The 21,674-nt window shown below is 40.8% G+C and overlaps 1 protein-coding gene across 1 annotated transcript in view; it reads left to right on the top strand.

The window, feature by feature from the left end:
• The first annotated feature begins 710 nt into the window (after nt 1–710).
• The window catches only part of LOC129172976 (dipeptidyl aminopeptidase-like protein 6), a 95,037-nt gene continuing 74,073 nt past the window's right edge, over nt 711–21,674 (top strand). Inside the window, exon 1 of the mRNA XM_054763336.1 lies at nt 711–1,002. Within this exon, the coding sequence (XP_054619311.1) occupies nt 950–1,002 (53 nt within the window). The 5' untranslated portion in view covers nt 711–949. The remainder of the gene's footprint in view (nt 1,003–21,674) is intronic.

The following is a 21,674-nucleotide window of genomic DNA, read 5'->3' on the forward strand; positions in this document are numbered from 1 at the left end:
CAACTGCCAGTGTTTGGGACAAGTTGTACCTTGATACTGATACTTTTAAGCTGTACATGTTGTTATTATGTTTGCATGAAATACACAAAAAGCACACTTGTGTGTTCATAACTGCAGAAGAAGGGAAAAAAAGGAGGGGGAGCATATTTAATCACATTATTGAGCATTTTCATAGACAAAGAAACGACTGCCCCCCCCTCTCCCTTTCTCTAACCACCACCAGCAGTTATACAAAATAGTCCCTTCTCTCTGACTGTTGGCATCTGCTGTGCTTGCCTTCTTTGCTACCTGTGGCTCCACAAAGTCCACATTTTTACTGTCTGTGCAATTCAGCCCCGTCCTCATTATGGCCATGGGTATAAGAAATATGGTGACACAGTTTGATCACCATAAAGTCTGAGAAAAGCCCACCACCAACACGTTAGACTGCTGTTGTGACTGCGGATTAAAAGCATTCAAACTCAGTTACATGATGATTACTGTGGTTGCTTCTGACTCGTGGGAACACACGCTCACATGCAATTTGCTGATAAAGCTCCGCTCGTTGCCTTCCCACTCTAATTTTGCATATTCTATTTCTGGTGCCAACACAAAACCACCACTGGTGTGGATAGAATATATGCTCTTCACTTTAAATTTGAAAGCTCCAAAGGACGATGTAGGAAGTCGATTATGCAATTAAAAAAAAAAAGTGTGAGCGAGAGAGAGGCTGCAGCCACGCTTTGATTTTTTTATTTTCCTTTTTTTGTAACCATTTCTAGACGGCAGCAAGTGCTACAGGTGGGTTTCATTTCATGTAATATCCCATAACTGCAATAGCTGCACGCATCGGACAGCGCGCATATTGGTGTTTTTAAAGGTTCGTGCATGCGTGCTGCGCGTTCCAGACAGTGAGGGTTGGTGAGAAGTTGTCTTCAGTTTTTGTGTTGCGGACTAGACGGGAACATGAATGCATCTGCAGGTGCGGGGAACTACCGAAGGGCTTCCACCAAAGGGGACAAGGTAATGACGTTCATGTTCTTCATCAATTTATGAGCATCGCTGCTCTCGTGTCTTTATGTGTGAATGCAGACAGTGTCCATGCGTTCGGACATTTATCAACGTTTATTACCGTAGGTGCTGGTTTTGCGGTTTATTGTTCATCCACACATAGTGCATTTGTAACTGCTTCATATTAATAGTTGATAATCGTTTTAATAAGACAACAGGGCATCCAGAAATCAATCGAGGACTTAAGGGTTAATACATCACAGCATATCATAGCAATGTGCAAATATTCCCTCTACTGGCTTTTGAGCAGTGCATCGGGGTGGCATTGGAGCAATATGACTTGATGTTGTGATGCAGTAGCTAGTCTTTTTTTGATACTTTATGCCAGTGGTGTCCCAAGTTTGGCACGGTGTCGTCTAAGAATAACATTAAAGACAATTAAACACCGCATCAGAACATTACATACAAGGTAAAAGAAAAAGTGGGCAAAATTAATTACATATTAGCATGCAGTGCTTATGACAAATGTATTAAACCACCAGAACTATCATCCATGAATTTTCAAATGTACTGTTTTACAGAATAAATAGCAAAGTAATTACACAGTAATTACAGTAATTAAAATTAAAAGATGCGAGTGCCTTCATCACATACACAAAAATGGAGAGGCGACAGTGTGCGGGGATACGGGGAGAGACAAATATAATGCCGAGTGATTTGTGAGGTCGGATTTTTTCGAGGAGGCATTTTTATGATGCAAATGTGTTACTCGTTTGAACGCATATTGTTTTGAGAAGCCAAACTTGAACGACCCAGCAACTACGTTCCTCGGCACGGAAATCCAACCAGAACTGGACCAAGTGGGGGGTAGGTCACTGTTGATGTAGTACACTGCTGATGGGGATGTCATACAACTTCATGTCAAAAAATCTGAACTATCCCCTTAACAGCACACGACAGTGAAAAAAAGTTCTCCTCCCATTCTGTGTGGAAGTGGTAAGATTTTAGGTTCTTACTTTGTCCTTCTTCTGCACTCTGTTGGAAACCCTTTCTTAACTAAGTCAACTGCAATAAATAAATTGGAGACTAACTAGTTAACTCGGTAGCATGCTATGCTAAAAGAGGCGTACGTCTCTTGTGTCCCTGCAGTGACCCCGTAGACTACACATAAAAGTTGTGCATTGTAGTGTAAACAAAGAATAATAGGGGTGTAAAGGTGACTATAGGAGTGTTATTTCATGTCTACAGGGCTCTAATAATGTTGAAAATCATATTTAGAGAGTCATAAACAGGTTTTCTAAGCCATAACTTTGAAAATATTCCATTTATTGAATCATACTTTGCAGTAATTCACTTATTGCAGTCGGTCTGGAACCAATTTACCGCATTAACGAGGGACGATTGTTTTATTTCTTGATTCAACATGTCAAATTTTAGTTATATGCTTAATTTCCTGAAAATAAAAAGTATCACAAGTTGTTAAAATATGATTTGATTATTATATGTGGAACATGACTATTTCATTTTTTCACCTGGTTATTTGCCAAATAATTAACGATAAGATTTTTAATTTTAAAAGATGGCTATGTTTCCTCGTTTTTGTGACTGGTGGTCTATTACATTTGTTAAAGGAACTGTATGCAACTCACTTCATATTGCATTTTTTTAAACCAAAAATTCAAAAACTCCACCACTGGCTAGTACAGCTTACCAATAGTGGTTTAAAAGAACATATTGTACTAAAAAAGTCTATATTTTTCACAATTACGAGTTAAACTGCATAAAAGTTGTACATTATTGTTCGGCCGTATAAAATAACTTGCGTTCATGGCTGTCTGGTATTCATGTACATGTGGTCGCGTACACACACACACACACACACACACACACACACACACACACACACACACACACAAACAAGCACTTCTCAGAAAGGCGACCAACAATTTCCATTCGTATTATTGTTATGCTAGGCTTTGGCTAGGCTAGGCAATGAAAGGTAATGTTAGTAGTAGTGGGAGCCGACAGAAGACATCACGGGAGGTGCAGCGGCTCAAGAAAAATAAAAAAAAGGAAAACATAACTAACATAACATAAGTTAACTTCAGCTCACCTATGTCGAACGCAAAGTGGATTTTTAGTTATTATAGTGAGTGAGTAAACAAAGTGTTGTCAGCAGAAAATGGCACAAAAGATCCATATCCATTAAAAATGATTTTTTTGTGGACTGGGGAGGCCCCAACCATATATTCTCTGAGTGCCACATTTTGAAAACCCTGCCCTACAGCACAGTACAGTCATATTGTTGAAAGTCTGCATCTGCTAAATTGCGTCCTACCTCCTTAGTGTTCAACTGAATGGATGTCATTCCCGCCCATGTAACAAATATGAGCTATTTATTCATGCTTTTCATGTCATTATGTCCCAGCATTAACACTCCCCCAATGCCATTTCCTAGAAGGACTAACTTGAAAAATCTACAGTTAACTTGAATTACACAGGCCGACAAATCAATTTTTGGCTTCAATAAAGGAAGGGAAAAAAATGGTGTTGGCGCATGAATTATTTTTCTTTGTGGAACTAAAAAAGTGTGAATGTTAAATCATCACAAGTCTGTCTGCCTCCAGAGGGACCGTCAGCCGGGAGACCTGTGTAAAATGTAGGATAGCTGTTATTTTGGAATTGTTAGGCATCCCACTTGTCACTATTATACATATATATTATGCATATATTAGCACAACCACATCCTTACTGTATATACTTGTCAGATGTTTGATAGTGATGTTTAATTAACATAAATGAGACCTGGACCTAGTTTATTGGACTCCAAGGTTAGGTGCACCCATGCTTTGTGTTAGTTTGCCCTCTGCTGGAGGCTTAAAAAAACAAAGTGATTCGTCAACTGTAAAATGTACCTCTGCTACCAGCGCACAAATGCTGCACACAAGTGTCCTTAATTCAGCAACGTATTTATTTATTTATTTATTTACTTATTTATTTATTTATTTATTTAACCAAGTCTGGATTACTGAGTTTTAAGTAAAATCAAATAAAAAATTGGAGCTGTGGTTATCAAAGCCTCTCGTCCTTCTCCGAGGACAAAAAAAAAAAAAATTCATTTGAGAGCCTGAACGTGTCCAAGGCTGTTGGCTATTGGGCTATTTTACAGGATTTGTTGCATTTATAAGCTGCTGCTGCTGCTGCCTGTGCTGTGATGGCACCTTTCTTGATGTGTTGCTGTGTAAATGTTGTTCATATTGAAATGTTCCCCAAGTGGATACATCCCTCCTATCATCTAAATGTGCACTTGGTAGAAACCAGGCTGTGGATGTGTGCGTTTACTGATATTCTGTGCTATTACACCACTCGGGCACATCAGCAGAACCACCACTGGGGTAAATGCATCTGGAAGTCAAATGTTGTTCTAGGCCGTTTAATTACTGATAGAAATAAAATGACAGATTCTGAGAACATTGTCAGTTCACAATACAGGCAATACTGTAGCGTGTATGTGTACTTTTTAGCTGTTTAATAGCATACAACTTGATAGACACAGTACATACAGCGGTGTGAAAAAGTGTTCGCCCCCGTCCTGATTTCTTATTTTTTTGCATGTTTGTCACACTTAAAAGTTTCAGATCATCAAACAAATTTAAATATTAGTCAATGACAACACAGCTGAACACAAAATGTAGTTTTTAAATGAAAGTTGTTATTTTTAAGGGAGAAAAACATCCAAACCTACATGGCCCTACATGGCACTTTGAATATCTCGTCATGCCTTTTGGTCTCACAAACGCCCCTGCAGTTTTTCAAAATCTCATCAATGACATTCTTTGCGATATGCTCGGCCGCTTTGTTTTTGTTTATTTAGATGACATTTCAATTTTTTCTCACACCCTGGAGGAGCACATCCAAAAGGTCCGCCTAGTTCAGAGGCTCCTTATGAACCGGCTATTTGTCAAATCTGAAAAATGCACCTTTGACGCTCCTTCTGTTTCCTGCCTGGGGTTCATTGTGGAGAAGGGGCTACTCCGAGCCAACCCTGCTAAGATTCAGGCTGTGGTCGAGTGGCCTGCTCCTACAACAAGGAAGCAACTTCAGAGGTTCCTGGGCTTCGGTAATTTCTACCGTCAGTTTATTAGAAATTTCAGTCGAGTCGCAGAACCTTTGACGAAGCTCACATCCACTAAGGTACCTTTTCACTGGACCCCAGACGCCAGTTCTGCTTTTGAAAAACTGGAGTCTCACTTCATTGCTGCGCCTGTGCTCATTCACCCTGACCCGTCCTCTCAATTCTTTGTCGAGGTTGATGCTTCCAACACTGGCGTGGGAGCCGTGCTCTCCCAGCGCTCCACCTCCGACCACAAGCTGCACCCCCGCGCCTTCTTCTCACGCCGCCTGACCCCCGCTGAGCGGAACTATGATATTGGCAACAGGGAGTTATTGGCTGTCGTCCTGGCTTTGCAGGAGTGGGGGCTCCGACTGGAGGGCTCGGAGGTCCCATTCATTGTGCATACGGACCATAAGAACCTGGCCTACCTTTGCTCTGCACAAAGACTGAACCCCAGACAGGCACGCTGGGCCCTTTTCCTCATAAGGTTTCACCCTGACTTTCCGCCCTGGTTCCCAGAACTGCAAACCAGACACCCTCTCCAGGCTGCATTCCCCGCCGTCCGAAGTGGCTCACCAGGAACACATTTTGCCCGCTGTCCATTCCCTCCCGTCCATGGTCTCATGTGGCTCTGGACTTTTTTTACAGGCCTTCCACCGTCCTGCGGCAACACGGTCATCCTGACGATGGTGTACCGCTTCTCCAAACTGGCCCACTTCGTCGCCCTGCCCAAGCTCCCCTCCGTCATTGACGGCGGACCTACTGGTGCATCACGTTCCGGCTCCATGGCATCCCCCTCGATGTGGTCTCGGACCGGGGGCCACAGTTCTCCTCTGCGGTGTGGAAGGCCTTCTGCAAGGCGTTAGGGGCATCGCCCAGCTTGTCGTCTGGTTACCACCCACAGACAAATGGCCAGATGGAGCAGGCCAACCAGGACTTGGAGGCTGCCATCCGATGCGTGTGCCATCAGCAACCCGCCTCTTGGGCCCGCCACCTGCCCTGGATAGAGTACGACCGTAACACCCAGGTTACCTCTGCCACCGGCCTCTCCGTGTTCCATGGGGCCTATGGGTATCAGCCTCCGGCCTTCCCCTCCTTGGAATCGGAGTCAGCAGTTCCCTCCGTGTCTTCCCACCTACGCCGTGCTCGTCGGGCATGGCGCAACACCAGGGCAGCTTTGGCACGAACGTCGGAGCAGAACCAACGCCTGGCCAACCAGCATCGCACAGTGGCTCCAGATTATAAGCCTGGACAAAGGGTCTGGCTGTCCTCCCGAGACCTGCCTCCAAAAAGCTACAGCCCAGGTACATTGGCCCATACACTATTGAACGCATCATTAATCCCTCCTCTGTTGTGCTTCGCCTCCCGGACTCCCTCAGGATCCACCCGGCGTTCCACGTCTTCTTCCTCCTCAAGCCTGTCACCTCCAGCGACTTTATTATGACCTGAACACATCAACAGCAATGCAATTCCAACACCACATATGTACTCCAGCTCACAAACACGTCTTTAGCCCGGAACTCGACTACAGCAAGATGCATTCATGGACACTCCGAGCATCACAACAACGTCTTTATTATGTGTATATGTGTGGTCTAAATAAACAGAAAGACTAAGGAAATCACTCACTTTGCAACTCTTCATGCGGAAGTACAATTTGCTGCATTTAAGTATGCTCGGAAATCCCAGAAAATAAATTCAAAACATGTAAATTCAACTTAAGTTCCTTGGTGTCTTTGAATGCAACCCCTAAATTGCTAAAAATAACACGGTTAAAGTGTGATTCAAATGTTCTGCTACTATTAAATAAACTAGTGTTAGGTAAATAGACTTTCAGACACGTGTGCTATCTTTTATCTTGATTTAAATTTTCATTTAATTTGGAGTTGTTAATAGATACAAACATATATAATCCTGCCCTGTCTTTCATCTTTCTTTCAATAAAATACAGTAAAAATGGGATACTTCCGACATAATTGCAAATGGTGATTAATTTGAAAACTCAGATTAATCTGATTAAATGTTTTCATAATTTCACAGCCCTAGTATTAACATAAAAAAACACCAAACGAGTCAGCGCCTCACCCGCCATGAGCCTCATTGCACGTCGCTGAATGCACTTTACAACCAGTCATAAACCGTTGCATTTTTTAAAACTAGTTGCCTTGTGCATTAGCATTTGAACGATTTGCATTTATATATGAAACTCACTGTTTTCAAACTCGCTGTATAACATTAGCCTTCCATGCACTAGCAAATCAGTAACAAATTAATAATACTGGTGCATACTGTATTATTATTATCAATTTGATTTGATTTGATCTCGCTGTCGATGTCATGTGATCAAGATTGTACCATTCTGAGTACATAGGGTGTGGCCATGGCTGCTGCCGAGCATACATTTTTACAAAGAATGTCTTTGTTTTTGTTAGAATTACCCTATTTCTTTTTTTAAACTTATTTTTTTATATATTTTAAGGCACACAAAGTGAAAGGAGAAAAGAAAAAAAAAGAAAAGAAAAAATACATAAATAAGTCAACCAAAAAGGGTATGCAGTGAGTCACAGGTCACAGATCACAGGTACATGTCAGGTCTTCTCTGACATTGACAATGTTCACAGATTGTATATACCTGCCCCATCTTTTCCAGTATTTTTCCCCTGTGTATTGTTGTAGACAAACGTTAAAAGTCACAGGTTGCATCGTTCTTACATGTTTAACAATTTGTACCAAAAGAGCTAAAGAGGGGGTGTCCATTTTGAGCCAACATTTAGTGATAGCTTTTTTGCAGCAGCAGCAATGATGATCCTAAACAAATATACTGTATGTAACGGATGCCAGCCCGTGAGGCTGCGCAGGTGTACGTTGGTAAACCTCACTCCCTCTGCCTTGAGAGCTGCGCTGAACACGCGGTCGACAGTCTGGGCTTTTGGCCGTGTGGTCAGCGCTCTCGTCTCCCATCGCGAACGTCCGAGCCCCGGTGTGGGCAGTGGGAAGCAGGGCGGGTTACATATATATCACTTTGACATATTGCGTCTGGAAGTATACTGAGGAACAGAGTAAAGAAAGACATTTCTAATGGAATACCTAACACTGAATATACTCATTTTATCACCTTATACCAAAGGTCAACAATACCCGGGCATGACCAAAATAAATGGACATGGTCCGCCTGGGTATCCCAGTTGTGGGTGCAATTTTGAGATTTCCATCCTTCCAGCCAAAGATCCTCTGAAATCTCAACTTTTTAGATCTTTATATCCCATTGTTTTTTCACATGTAAATACAGTGTATGTCTGTGTATCAATTCAAACTAAAATCTTATGTTTTTCCTACAATATTTTGACTGCGGGATCCTTTATAAATATCTAAAAAGGTCTGAACTAAATTTGAAAAAAAAATCAGTCACAACACTTTCCTTTGTAAAATAGTGGCAAAGTTGAAGATACCTGAAGAAATCGTACAAAAAAAAAGCTGTCTAAGTTCAGCTGCGGAAATCGTATGAAATTATATAAAAATTTTCAGTCCGACTATTCAAGTTTAAACCTTTGCAGTTAATACACTCACTTGCAATAAAAATGTGTGCACAAAAAGGTTTCAAATCGTCTATAAACCTGGAGCTCCAGGGGGCTCTGCCCATTGGGCTCTCGCCAGGGTTTTTGCCCCTGTATCCCACCCGAAATGCTTGCTGGGTTCAAACACTCGCTACACCAAACACCAAATGTTGGCAGCTCTGCACTGCATAATTCTGGGGAGTTTTGTGTGATGTGATCTTACACATAACCTGTGTTTGGCCTACTTGGAAGTGTGTGTCAGGGGTTGAATATTAAGGCGAAGTAGAATTGAACAGAAAAACTTTCACTGACACAATTTGTATGCAGCGAGGGGAGAAATGGGAGGTAAGTCTTTCAAATGCGTTCTGTATTCATCTGGCTAGCCATGTGTTTTTCACCATCGAACCATTGAATCACGCCTGCCTCAAATGTTTGTATTGCTGCTTGCCTGCTTGCCTGCTCGCCGCCGTCATTAGCGTTTGCAAAATGGCTTTCAATTTCCTGATGTGCACACACACACACACACACACACACACAACACAAGCTCACGTTGATAGCATCTGTTTATTTTATCCAACGCCCATACTTAGAGTGATAATACAGTTGCTCACAATAGCACATTGTTCAATGAAATGAAATTTTCGAGCGATATAGAGACAAAGCGAGGTGTGCCCACTAGCAGGGGACCACATCGCCGTTCAATGGCAGTCATTTGTCAGCGCTAACTGCCACGCTGAGGGCCAGGCTCTCCAAGGAGGCTTTGCTGTAGATGAGAAGCATGTTTCTTGCGTCTCCTGGCCACCCTCGAGCACCTCAGGCTCCTCATTGGGGATGCAGACGTCGTTGCCACGTTCCCTCCTGAGATGCAGGCTTCGTCTATAGCTGCCACCTGTGACACATTACTGCCTGTGGATATTACAGATAAAGACACATCATATGTCATTACCGCACTTATTCTGGCACTCACTGCTTATTGTTATTATTATGGCAACAGTGTCTCGGTTCCTCATGCATGCTTTGGTGACCCATCTTGAGCGCAAATTGGAGCCTGTTAGAGGTCTTAGGAGCATCGGAAGTGCAGCAGTGGAACTTTGGCCTATTTGCTCATTCCATTGCTAGTAGAATCTTTGGTAATGGTCATCTTTTATTTGTTTTGAACATGCTTAACATGTTACATTAAGGCACATCACATGATTACACTTGCACAATTCAACATGAACAAAAAGGAGTAGAAAGAATTATTTACCGGTAGTCCTGCTCTGTCTCCATGTCTCAGCAATTACTGATTATTCATTAATATCCTGTTTGGAGGAAAGAATAAAAAATGTGCAACAGCTTATGCAGTGGTTAGGGTTTGGATTAACCCCCGGAAAGGAAAAAGTGTTAAGAAATACAAAAAAAGTGAGTAAATTACAATAAAATGAACATTTTAAAAATGGATAATGAATACTGCATATAATAAATACAAGAGTAAAAAAAAAAAATGACAGAAACACTGTATAATGCATAAATTGCAGAATACAAATTACGCATTCACTTATTAACGATGATAAATGAATGAAATATGCTTCTTGATATTTTTTTAATTGGCAAATATGTTTCTACCGCTGATGAGTAATTGATCGTTTATTGTCAAATGGAATATTTCTGCTGTATTATTCCTCAGTGTGGTGAAAAGTTTCAAATTGCAGATCTTTGCAGCAGTCCTTTGTATTGTAGCGTTGCTGTTAAATGTTGAACACTTTATTGCATCAGACTACAGTCTTTGCTTGTATGTTGTGCATTTCATTTCTTGTAGTCGAGATGTGATTTTTAACATATGTCCAGCTCCTTGATGTCTTTGGCAACAAGTACTTTGGATTCTTCTGGTTCTCCATTTAACTTGGTATAGATTTTACACTTGGTGCTCCAAGTACCTTGAATTCCCCCCCTCGCTTCCTTAAACCGCATGCTTTCTTGGCAATGTCGGTATTAGGGTTTGTCAGGTGCTCATTCACGTCGATGTCATCTGATCCTTTCAGTTTCCTTCTCTGTTTCAGCAAAGCTGTTTTCAATGCTGTTGGTGAACTTAACGATGAGATGTGGCGTTATTATTTCTGCCATACGTTGGAATGCATGAATCGATGTTGCTTACATCCGCCTTCATTGATTGCATAAAGTTGGCCAGCTGTTGCTCAGTTGAAGCGACATCCATTTCATCCTTTTGTCCTGTTCTCAACTGCCCTAGCATAATAACTCGGTGTAACGAACACTGTGTGTAAGTGGTACCGAAAATGCACGAAAAGCTAAAGTGGAGAGAAATTTGAGTGAAAATTTGAGTAAAGCTATCCAGGCATTTTCAAGGATCTTCAAGTGCAAAAATAAGTTACTGTAATAAGAACACCTTATAAAAAAAACAATAAAACACTCAATCTTTACTTGAATTCTGGTGAGTCTTCTCATTTTTAACATTCTTATTAATTGTCATACAAATGTAAAAATAAGTTAACCACTGTTAATGTTAGACAAGTAAGTGGTAAAAAATGAAAATGCATATAAATCTAAAGAGAGCTCATGTTTTAGAGAATTAGGGTGGCTTTATGCGCTGCAAAGATTTGTACGATGTTATTTTTGAATTTTTCCGTAATTATTATTTTTTGGTTGCTATCTGCTCCTCTGTATTATAGGGTATTTATATGCATAGATGCTGTAGATAGATCAACATAATCAATTCATTCATCATAACTTGATTAAGTTTTGAATGGCTGCCACAGGGACGCTGTAGCCGCATCGTTCCTCTGGAAGGGAGCCCAAGACCTTGCGCTTTGTGCTTGGCCTGCAAGATCCCCAGACCTCACCGTGTGTGATTTTTCTTGTGGGGATATGTAAAAGACCTCGTTTATGTTACTACCCACTAACCTCAATGACCTTGAAGGTTGAATAACAACAAGGATCACTCAGTGGATCCTGATATGCTGATACGCATCTGGGAGGAATTGATTTCGCCTGTGCTGCAGGTGGTGGCCACATTGAACACGTGTAAAACAGGAAGTAAAACTTGATTGCTAGTCAAATACTTGTGACTTGGTTGGAGTTTTCTATTGCTTTTGCTTATTAAAGTATTGCATAATGAAATCGGTTCGTTCTTGTTGAATAACCTTGTACGGTCTGATAGCCTTTGGCAGAAAGGACTTGCTTGAGACGTCTAAGCTGCAGAAGTCTGTTGCTTGTTGATGCTCTTCAGACTGTCCAGGGTGCTGCAAAGGGGGTGAGAGACATTTTAAACGTCGAAAGACTGCCTTCGATGTCGAACAACATTAGCTCATGCTAGTGCTAACGCAACATGAGATGTGTCCTGGCTTGTCCACCAATATTATATAGATGGCAATGGAATTCACTTGAATACAAGCCAGCATTCCATCAAAATGTTCTAATGTTAAATTGTTACATATTCATGCTTTAAGCTCTGATACAAAACAGGTTCCTGCAATGAGTCTAGTTTGCTGATGATATGTTATCTAGATATCAGCCTCTAAAGCAAACATTTGCTCACATTCTGCACAATCAGCAGTAAGTGACAAATGGAGGAAATTAGAACATGAAGGAGCAGAGCGGCGCCGTACAGGAAAGTAAATAAGTAGCAAAATTCAAGCCTCGTTGTGCATCATTAATTTCCCATCAGTGTGATAAAACACCACGTCGTATCCTTTGCATGTGCTGCATGGCCGCAGTGACCTTTTTGCACTAATTACATTCACTGTCAGTGAACAAAGCTCATCATCATGGGAGTGTATGTCACAGTGGTAAATGTGACAAAAATGTATGTGGGAGACCAGCATTCCGAGGTTCGTTTAAAGGACCGTGGGGAAATGTCACAGCACAAAATCAGCTTGTTAACAGCAGACTGCAGCTATAAGCACCATGTCTGGTTTAACTCAAAGGACTTTATTGTTCCCGCCTTCAGCGATCTTCATCTTCCGTGGCGCACATGCAAATATGAACTTTGTCACCTTTTTATCCATGAGATAGTTGGCGTGAGGCTGCACATGACATACCTTGACAAACACCGCTTATACGCAATAAAGACAGTTGCTCTTAAATTTTACAACAGCTTTAATAGTCTTGTTTTATCAGCGAGGCATATATTTTAAAAGTACAGCTGTCATCGCAGGGTTTTACGCAAATCAACGTGTAAAATATGAGCTCAAGCCCAGAAGCCATTAAGGATGAACTACGGCGTCTACAGGCGGGTTCATGAGTCACACTCGCTCGCTCAGCGTCATTTAAATATGATTATTTATGGAGGGTTATCAAATATCAAAGCGATTACTGCTACACGGTGTAAAACATTAAACTTTATGTCTTTTTTTTTTTTTGGCAAGGACAAAATACAGTATATACTCAATGACCACAACATTAGGTACACCAGAAGAATCTGATCTGCCAACGTGTATATGTGTAGTTTGCTGTGGTGCATCATACAGAGTTGAGATTATTTTGTATTTTTACTCAGTAGCGTTCCATTAGGTTAACAATAAATTAGAACTGTATGATTCAGTTCTACACAGCAGCCAAATACAAATGCAGTCATCCCTCATTGATCGCAGTTAATTGGTTCCAAATCTGATCGCGATAAGTGAATTTCCACAAGGTAAGCCTTTTGAATATTTTTGTTGTTTGATAGAGATGTTTCTGACTTTCTAAACACGATTTTTACCATCATTAGAACCCTCTAGACATGAAATAACACCCCTATTGTCACCTTTACACTCCTATTATTCTGTAATGCTAAGGCTATGGGATCACTGCCGTGGACACAACAGACGGCCGCCGCTTTAAACATATCATGCTAGTTCCTTCAGAAAGAAAGGGTTTCAAATGGAGCAGGGGAGAACGATAAAGTAAGAAGCCAAAAACGTACCACTTCCACACGGAATGGAAGGAGAACTTTGTGTCACTATGTCGTGGCTGCCTCTATGCAGTGTGTAATATCATGTCATGTCATCAATGTAACATTGCTGACGCCTAGAGACCAGATTACTACATACAGTATAACTTTTCTTTCAATATTTTTTGACTAATAATAGGCCATAGTCAACCATGAAACAGTGAGCATTTATTAATTAATACATTTCTGAAAACCCACGATCAAGTGAGGGAGTGATGTTCAAACCGTAATATAGCGAGGAACTACGAGGAACGACTGCAGAGAAGCTGATCTACCCCTTTACCTTGTATAAATAATGGGTCAAATACGTATTGTTAAACTTAAAGGTGTACTGTAGATTTAAAACTTAAAAGTGCGCTAGAATGCGATTAATTTGGTGAGTATGTTGAGCATTAATCTGCTGGTAAGTGAGTTTACTGTCTGACGCGATTTCTCTGGCACCGTTGAAGCTCTCGCTTCCGATCATGGAAGCTCACAGCGAAAAAGTTAGACCCTATTGGATAAAAACGTGGGAAGCTTAGCGTCACTGGGGTATACAGAGCAGGATGGTCCTTGATTTTGACGGAGATTTCTTTCCTCCTTTCCTGTGATGCGGCGTAGTCACGCAGATTTGAGGGGAGACATATTAAATGTATGTCAAACCTCAATGAGCTTCCCTATATCAAAGACCAGCAGCCATGTTTACAAAATGTGATTTTATCGATGGATACCGTAAATGGCCCAATTAACACCTATTCTCCAGTTGCCGCCCGCATGCATGGTCGGCAAAAGCAAATAACTGCCAAGCCCTCTAATTAGACATTGACTTTAACAGCTCAACCTCCTTTTATTAACCCCACAAGATAGCTGCATTTGAAGAATCATGAGTGGTCGGCATCCAGCAGCTCTGTCTACCTCTGCATGCACTTTAAATTGTCGGTTGTGCTAGTCAGCTGTTGTTGGTGTGAAACTCATGCTTGTTGTACTTGCTGTACTGTTGTTTACATTGAACAGCGATATTAACACTGGCTGAGCAGTTTGCTCCTTACTGCTATTACAACACTGGTTTTATTGCTGCTGTGTTGTGCATTATACTTGTTCATGAATGACCATGTGGTCAAAGATAGCTGTGTTTTTATTTCTACTTCATCATGCACCCGAAATAATGATTCAAATTTAAACATTTAGTTGTTATCATGAGATTTAAAATGTCTTGCCTCTCCCCCATTGTTACCGGTTTCCAGTAAACGCCCCATCCTCTTTGCGGTTTAGGTAACAAACACCCTTGCTATGATGACAGACAGTCATTGCTCGGTTCTGTGTAAAAAGAAAAGGCGACTGAATGCTGGATGTTCTGTAGCGGCTCTGAAGTGGGATCTTTGTGTAAAAGGTGCGACTGATTCCTGCTTTATTTCACTCAATGTGATGGTTCATGTCAAACTGTTACTATCTTGATGTGTGTGTGTGTGTGTGTGTGTTTTATGACGTTGACATCAGGTGGCATAAATTTCACTTGTGCCGACACACAAATTGAGCAATTTCTTGGTCATTTGTGCACACGCAGCACAAGTACCCAAGACTTACATACACACTGCAAAGGCAAAATGCCTTGCGTGCAGTATTGGCTCTGAGATCAATGGCTGTTCAAAGCTCATATATACACTTTTGCCCTGTAAACGCCCGTGTGTGTTCTGCTCCAAGTCTTTAATTTACTTAAGCTATTGAACTGCTCTGCCAGGGCTGAGAAAAGTCTTGTTGAGAGAGTTTGAGCGTGAGAGAGCTAGGAAGGGGCGTAAAAGGGAAGGTGGGACCAAACACAGAGGAGAGAAGCGGCATCTGAAGCATCCTAAGTGAGGAGAGAACCCCCCCCTTACATTTCCACCCCACATCCTACGCCCCTGTGGAGGTGTGTTCCCAGTCTTGCCGTGATTGACTCACCCAGTGAGGAAAGAGGAGGGAGGCGCCCTGAATTAGGACTGTGGGGTCATCCCCTCCTTTGCTGTAGGTGAAAGTAGCTTCTCTGGCACCTCCTGCAAAATTCACTGAAGTGTTGAGCACAGTGAAAGGGGAAAGGCAAGCAGGAGTGCCATGTCCGTTCTCATCGCCACCCAGCTGATGATAGACACCAGCACTGCCTCCAGACAGGTAAGGGTCCCTGTTAAGCATGCGCCACACGGCTTTAGGGAGTGGTGGTGTGTCTGGGGGGTTGGGGTATGTATGCTGGCTGTGTTGGATAGCAAACTGGACAGGCATGGAGGAAGAAGGGAGCTGCAATTCCTGATATCACCTCTCAGGACCAACATTTTCACCTTTCGTTCCCTTTATGGCACTTCCAATGACTCGTCACATACGCTGCACAGTCGTTGCTTTTAATGTCTCCAATTTCACTGGGAATCCAGGGCAAATTATGAATAGCTTTTTGGGTTTATTTTAAAGATTTTGAATGTTTGTTGGCACGCTTTGCTTTTGAATATTTATTTTTTTTCTTCAGTGTTGAGGTGAGATTGATGAGCCGTGTTCGAATGCAAATGGACTGCAGGCAAGATTGATAATGACTGCAAGGTCAGGCATTAGGCACATTTGTTTTGTTTTTCTTGGCAAATAATGTAATTATAAAGGCAGATTGTGTTTTTCTGGGCAAAACTTCTCTCTTATGAAATGTGCATGATTTTATGCTCTTTTTTTATAGCTTTAAGGATATGAAAAGGTGTCCTAAGTGCAGCCCAGGGGCCATTGTGGCCTGCAGCTTTTTTTTAAATCAGCTCACAGCACATTCTAAAAATACAATTCGAGGAGAAAACTTTAAACACCCGAAAAAGAGAAAAAAAGCATAATGTGATGCGAAATGTTGAAATCTTAATATTAATAACACTAATAATAATACGTTTTGTCACCGCTCACATAAATGTGATATGCAGGCTGTTTTTTCATTAAATATACTGAATATAACTTAGCACATACATTTTAAATGTCCAACTGAATTAGATTTTTCAATATGTGGCCTTCAAAGGAAAATGACACCTCTACCTTAACTCGGAGGAGACAGAAATGTTTTCACGCCCCCCCAATTTTAAATACTATTGACAAACTGATAATATCTCTTTATTTATCTGTACTGTACAGACCAAACTCGAAACTGAAACCAAGAAAATGCAACAAAATGGAGAGCTGTGAAGCATACAAGTGTATTCAAGAGTCAAATTGCATGTGGAGCACGATAAATGTGTACACGTTGGCAGGTCTGCAGTAACACTGCCCCACTATTTGAGAAGCACTGCCTTAACGCATTGTTGTTTACATTTTAGGGGATGTGAAATCTACCATTTTTGCATTATCTACTTTACTATACTTTTTTATTTATTTAAAAAATGATTTATGTTTTTTGTTATTATTTCTTAGGTAAACTTTAATACAAATGTCTCTTCATTCTCAAATGGTATATTACTTATGGAGAGCAACCAAGAATATTAGGAGTGTAATGGTACACTTGTTCGGTTCAGTTTCATGGAGTTCTCGGTTAGATTAATTTTCGGTACAAAAAAGGAAGAAAAAAATGACTTAAAATGCTTTTATTTTAAAAAATGCAAACACAACTTGTGTTCCCAAAAGGAGATCGTAGTGGCTTCTCGCTTGCATTTGCCATGATGCCATTTGTCACGCCTACGAGCTACTAGCGTTCCTCCCCCTCAGTCATTCGTGTCCGACACTCAGACGAGGCCGTGCGGAAACTCGCCCAGGACTTTAGTTCCGCGTGAAGCACTTATGTAGATCACTCTAGTAATACATTTAATGAAAAAAACTGCATAAAATATAATCGAAACGGTGCACAAGTGGACCGAACCGAACATGCAGAACCAAAACGGTTCAATAAATCTATGTGAACTGTTACACCCCTAAAAAATATTCAGTAATAGGGTTAGGATTTCCTACTAAATTTCGGGAACTCCTCCTTCCAACAGTCAAAGAACATGTAAGTTAGTTTAATTTATGGCAAAAAGATTTCTTCTATACACAGTACTAGTAAATGGCACGCACACGGAATAGAGTGAAGAAGTCAACCCGGCATTTTCCCGCCATGAATATCATATCAGAGTGTCAGGAGTGTGACAGGAGTTTGTATTGTACCACTCGTCATTCACTTTTCCTGCTCTGTTGTGTTGAAAGTAATGTTTTGTATGGATACTGCCTTGCTGTGTGAAAGCACACGCAGTTGCAGCAATATCTTACTTTCCTGGGTTCTGTGTAAAAGGCACAGGTGAATAAATGCAGGATCTTTGATTAGAAGATTCTGTCTATGTATCTATTTGTTGTGTATACTGTATGTATGTATGTACTGTATGTATGTATTAATGTGAATTTCTCTTGGAAATTAATAAAGTGTCTATCTCGGTATCTATATAGCAATCTATCTGTCTATTCTTGAAGTCCAACAAATTACACATGCAGCTTAAGGGAATTATTCATGTCTACGGAGGATCAGAGTAAACGATCTACAGTCCATAATATGACAGTCCACCTGATGATAGCTCACAAATGATTTATAATGCAACCAGTGCAGGCAACAGCAGATATAATCACATGCACATGCACACAGAGACAGTCAGCAGGATGATAGCTCAGAAATATAGAAACATGTTTCTACGGTTGGCTTAGCATCACATGGAAGGAGATGTCCAATGTCACATGGAAAATGGTTCAAAATGTAATTACAGCTCTAACTAAATCCCGATATCCATTTCCTTATTCTGCAGAGTGATGTTCAGAGGAAATGAGATATTATTACTCCGCTCTCCAAACGTTTGATTGACTGATCTTGTTGTTTTTTTCTTCCATCCAATTAATTTCGTACCATTTGGCTTGTGTGGTGCAGACTGACGGAAACAAGTTGAGGCATTACAAACACGTTTATGCGGCCGTTATAAATGCTTGATGGGATTAATGTTGGCTTTCAGCGATTCATCACTTGACCACATTTTCACACATATCTTAAAGCTGCAAATGAATGATCTGATGTGACAGAAAATAAATATAAAAACGTCATTATACCTTTTAGATGGATTTTACTTTGGTAGGTTGTCTCTTTGTTCTGTGTTATAATAATTATAAATAATAATCAGTTCTGTGTTGTGTTTCAACTTTGGGATTATTCCGTGTCATCATCCAGGGAAGTGATTTCTCTCTGGTGCTTTTTGCATATGGCATTTTCACAGTTTGCATTACATTTGTAGCAGTGTTACATCAAAATCTCAGTGTGAAAAAAACTTCTGACAGCATTTGTTGGGGAACTCTTGATATAGTAAACACTACCCTCAACCCACATTTGAACCCAAATGTTTTGGTATAGTAGCCAGATCAGTCACTTTAGTCAACCACATGGCTAACCAGTTCCTGTACCAGTACACAAGTACACAACTGCAATGATGCCATTTTGTATCGCATCCCATCCAGAGGAGAGTCTACTGTATGTTCCACACAGGTGCCCCCTCCCAAACATCCCAGCTCTGTACCCATCTGCACAGTGTATCACATTAGGGTAACCTTTACCAAGTGGTCTTCTAACTGGGAACACCATGCCACTTATGACTTGCATATTGACCACCACCACAGCATGGTGGCCAAATGTAGTGGCGGTCAAACAGATCACAAGGTGTATCAAACAGGGGTTCCTTGGCCCACGGGCTCTCCAAATGTTGGACACCAATGGCCTCATAGCTAATGATTTGTCCATTTGTCACAAATGAAACTCTGAGTTGTTGTACTCTCATTGAACCTGAGTGTGTTGAATGTCTCTTTTTTATATTAATTTGACCCAGTTCTACCTCGTAACAAGCTCTATATTGCTATGATGGCTGTATTGTTTTATAAATGTATATTTGTCTGACCTTGGTGTGTGATAGAAGGTTATATAGCAGTGTCCAGTGAGGGGTGTTAAAGCAGCCAGTTTATTGACAATAGCTACCCCGCAAACAGAGAGATTGGAAGTCATCTAGCTGGGAAGCTGGATGGATGTCAGGAGACTCAGATCTATTTCCCAAAGGTGCGTGCAGACATCATGAAAGGCATTTATGAAGTTGAGAAACAAATGATGACTAGAACCAATGTGAACCTCTGTGGGAAAGGTGACATTCGGTCTAACCAATACATCTGGTGAAATTGATTAACGTGGACATGAAATGTTCTCAATTTGATTGCATGTTCAAACTTTTGCAGCCAATGCCAATGATTTGGCATGAATATGGATGATTCATAAGTCCTGCTATGAATAACTGAACGGTCATTCTTTACAATGGAGTCACAAAAGTTTAATTCTGCTGAAGTTGTACAATTAAGAATCTAGCCATTCATTTTCTGTACTGTTTGTCCTCATTTGGGGCAGGGGTAAGCTGGAGCCTATGTCAGCTGACTTCAGCTGAGAGGTGAGGCACACCCTGGACTGGTGGTCCATTGCAGGGCACATATAGACAAACAAGCATTCACACTCATATTCACACCTATGGACAATTTACTGTCTCCAATTAACCAAACATGCATATTTTTGGAATGTGGGAGGGGTACCTACGCGGGTATATGCAACCTCTGCACATTCAGTAGATGCCCAAACGGAAATTTTAACCCTTGATCTCCAGACTTTGCGGCCAACATGCCAACCATTTGTTCGACCACTTGCGGCCACAATTTTAAAAAGGAACGTTTGCTTTTTATTTGGCTTTTTGTGTTTTTTCTGATTCTACACCAGAAGGGTATCATTTATGGAAAAGACAAAATGTCTGAGGATAATCACAAAATCAGATTTCACGACAACCGGTCCAATAGTAAACCGAGAAGAACTAAATGTACACCAGAAAGTCAAGAAACTACCCTTCCAAGCACAAACATTACCCTGTACATATTTGTCACTCGTCATTGTAAGTACACGATGTATCATAGAGTCGTCTCTCGCTATTTTGCGGTTCAAATTTTGCAGCTTCCCTCTATCATGTTTTTAAAAAATATATTAATTCATAAATCATGCTGTTTTGTGGGAGACTATGGCCTATTATTAGTTAAAACATATGCATATTGAGGCTAATTTTATGTATTTTTGCATAAATGAAAGATTTTCAGGCAGAATAATGGCTAAATTAACTAAAATTTATATATAAGCCATTCAGAAGATGCATTCAAGGACGCTGTGAATGACATGTAGTATTCTACACTAATCACTGGGTGCCAGTAATGCCAGTGTAATGTTCAGTGAGACTCACACCAGACTTGATCACAAGTTTTTCTTGCAGGTTTGAATTATCTCACAACAGGCACAATGATCTCTAATAAAAACACGGGATACTGTTGCGGCTGTTACTTCCGCAAAGCTAAAACTCAACTCTGAAAGTCACTTCCTGTCCACCCGCTACTCAGCTCCCCTAGGGAATACATTTTCAGCAACACACACAAACACGAGTCTTATTTGCTCTTATTATGTCTACTATGTTGGGTAATACAAGTGTAAAGGTGAGAAAAGGGGTCTTAGTTAATGTCTAGAGCAGGGGTCACCAACGTGGTGCCCGCGGGCACCAGGTAGCCCCCCACGACCACATGAGGCGCCCTCAAGCCTGCTTTCCATTCAGCCTTTCAGTTAATAATGTGAGAACACTAAAAAGAAATGCATTCTGAAAAGCAAAATGTGAGTTGTGGATACCAGCATGTTCTTAATGTTCTGGTAAAACAAGCATATTCGGTTTGTTTGGGTTGAAATAAGCTATAAAAATAAATGTTACAAAAATGAGTAGCTCTTGGCCATTTTCATTTTGTAAAAGTAGCTCTCACAAGAAAAAACGCTGGTGACCCCTGGTCTAGAGGGCTCTAATAATGTTAAAAAAAACATCTTTAGAAGGTTGTAAACAGGCTTTCTATGCCGTAACTAAGAAAATATTTAATTACTATGAAAATATTCACTTGTATTCACTTATCACGGTCGGGTCTGTAACCAATTAACCACGATAATTTATTTTTCCGCTTGTTATTTATAATGTTATAATATTATTTATAATGCCCCTGGAACTGATTATTTCTATACCTATTATTTCCAATGGTAAATATTGGTACAAATTAGTAGAAGACGAGCAAATGG

The sequence above is a fragment of the Dunckerocampus dactyliophorus genome, chromosome 2 (assembly GCF_027744805.1).
Source record: "Dunckerocampus dactyliophorus isolate RoL2022-P2 chromosome 2, RoL_Ddac_1.1, whole genome shotgun sequence".
Lineage (NCBI taxonomy): Eukaryota > Metazoa > Chordata > Actinopteri > Syngnathiformes > Syngnathidae > Dunckerocampus > Dunckerocampus dactyliophorus.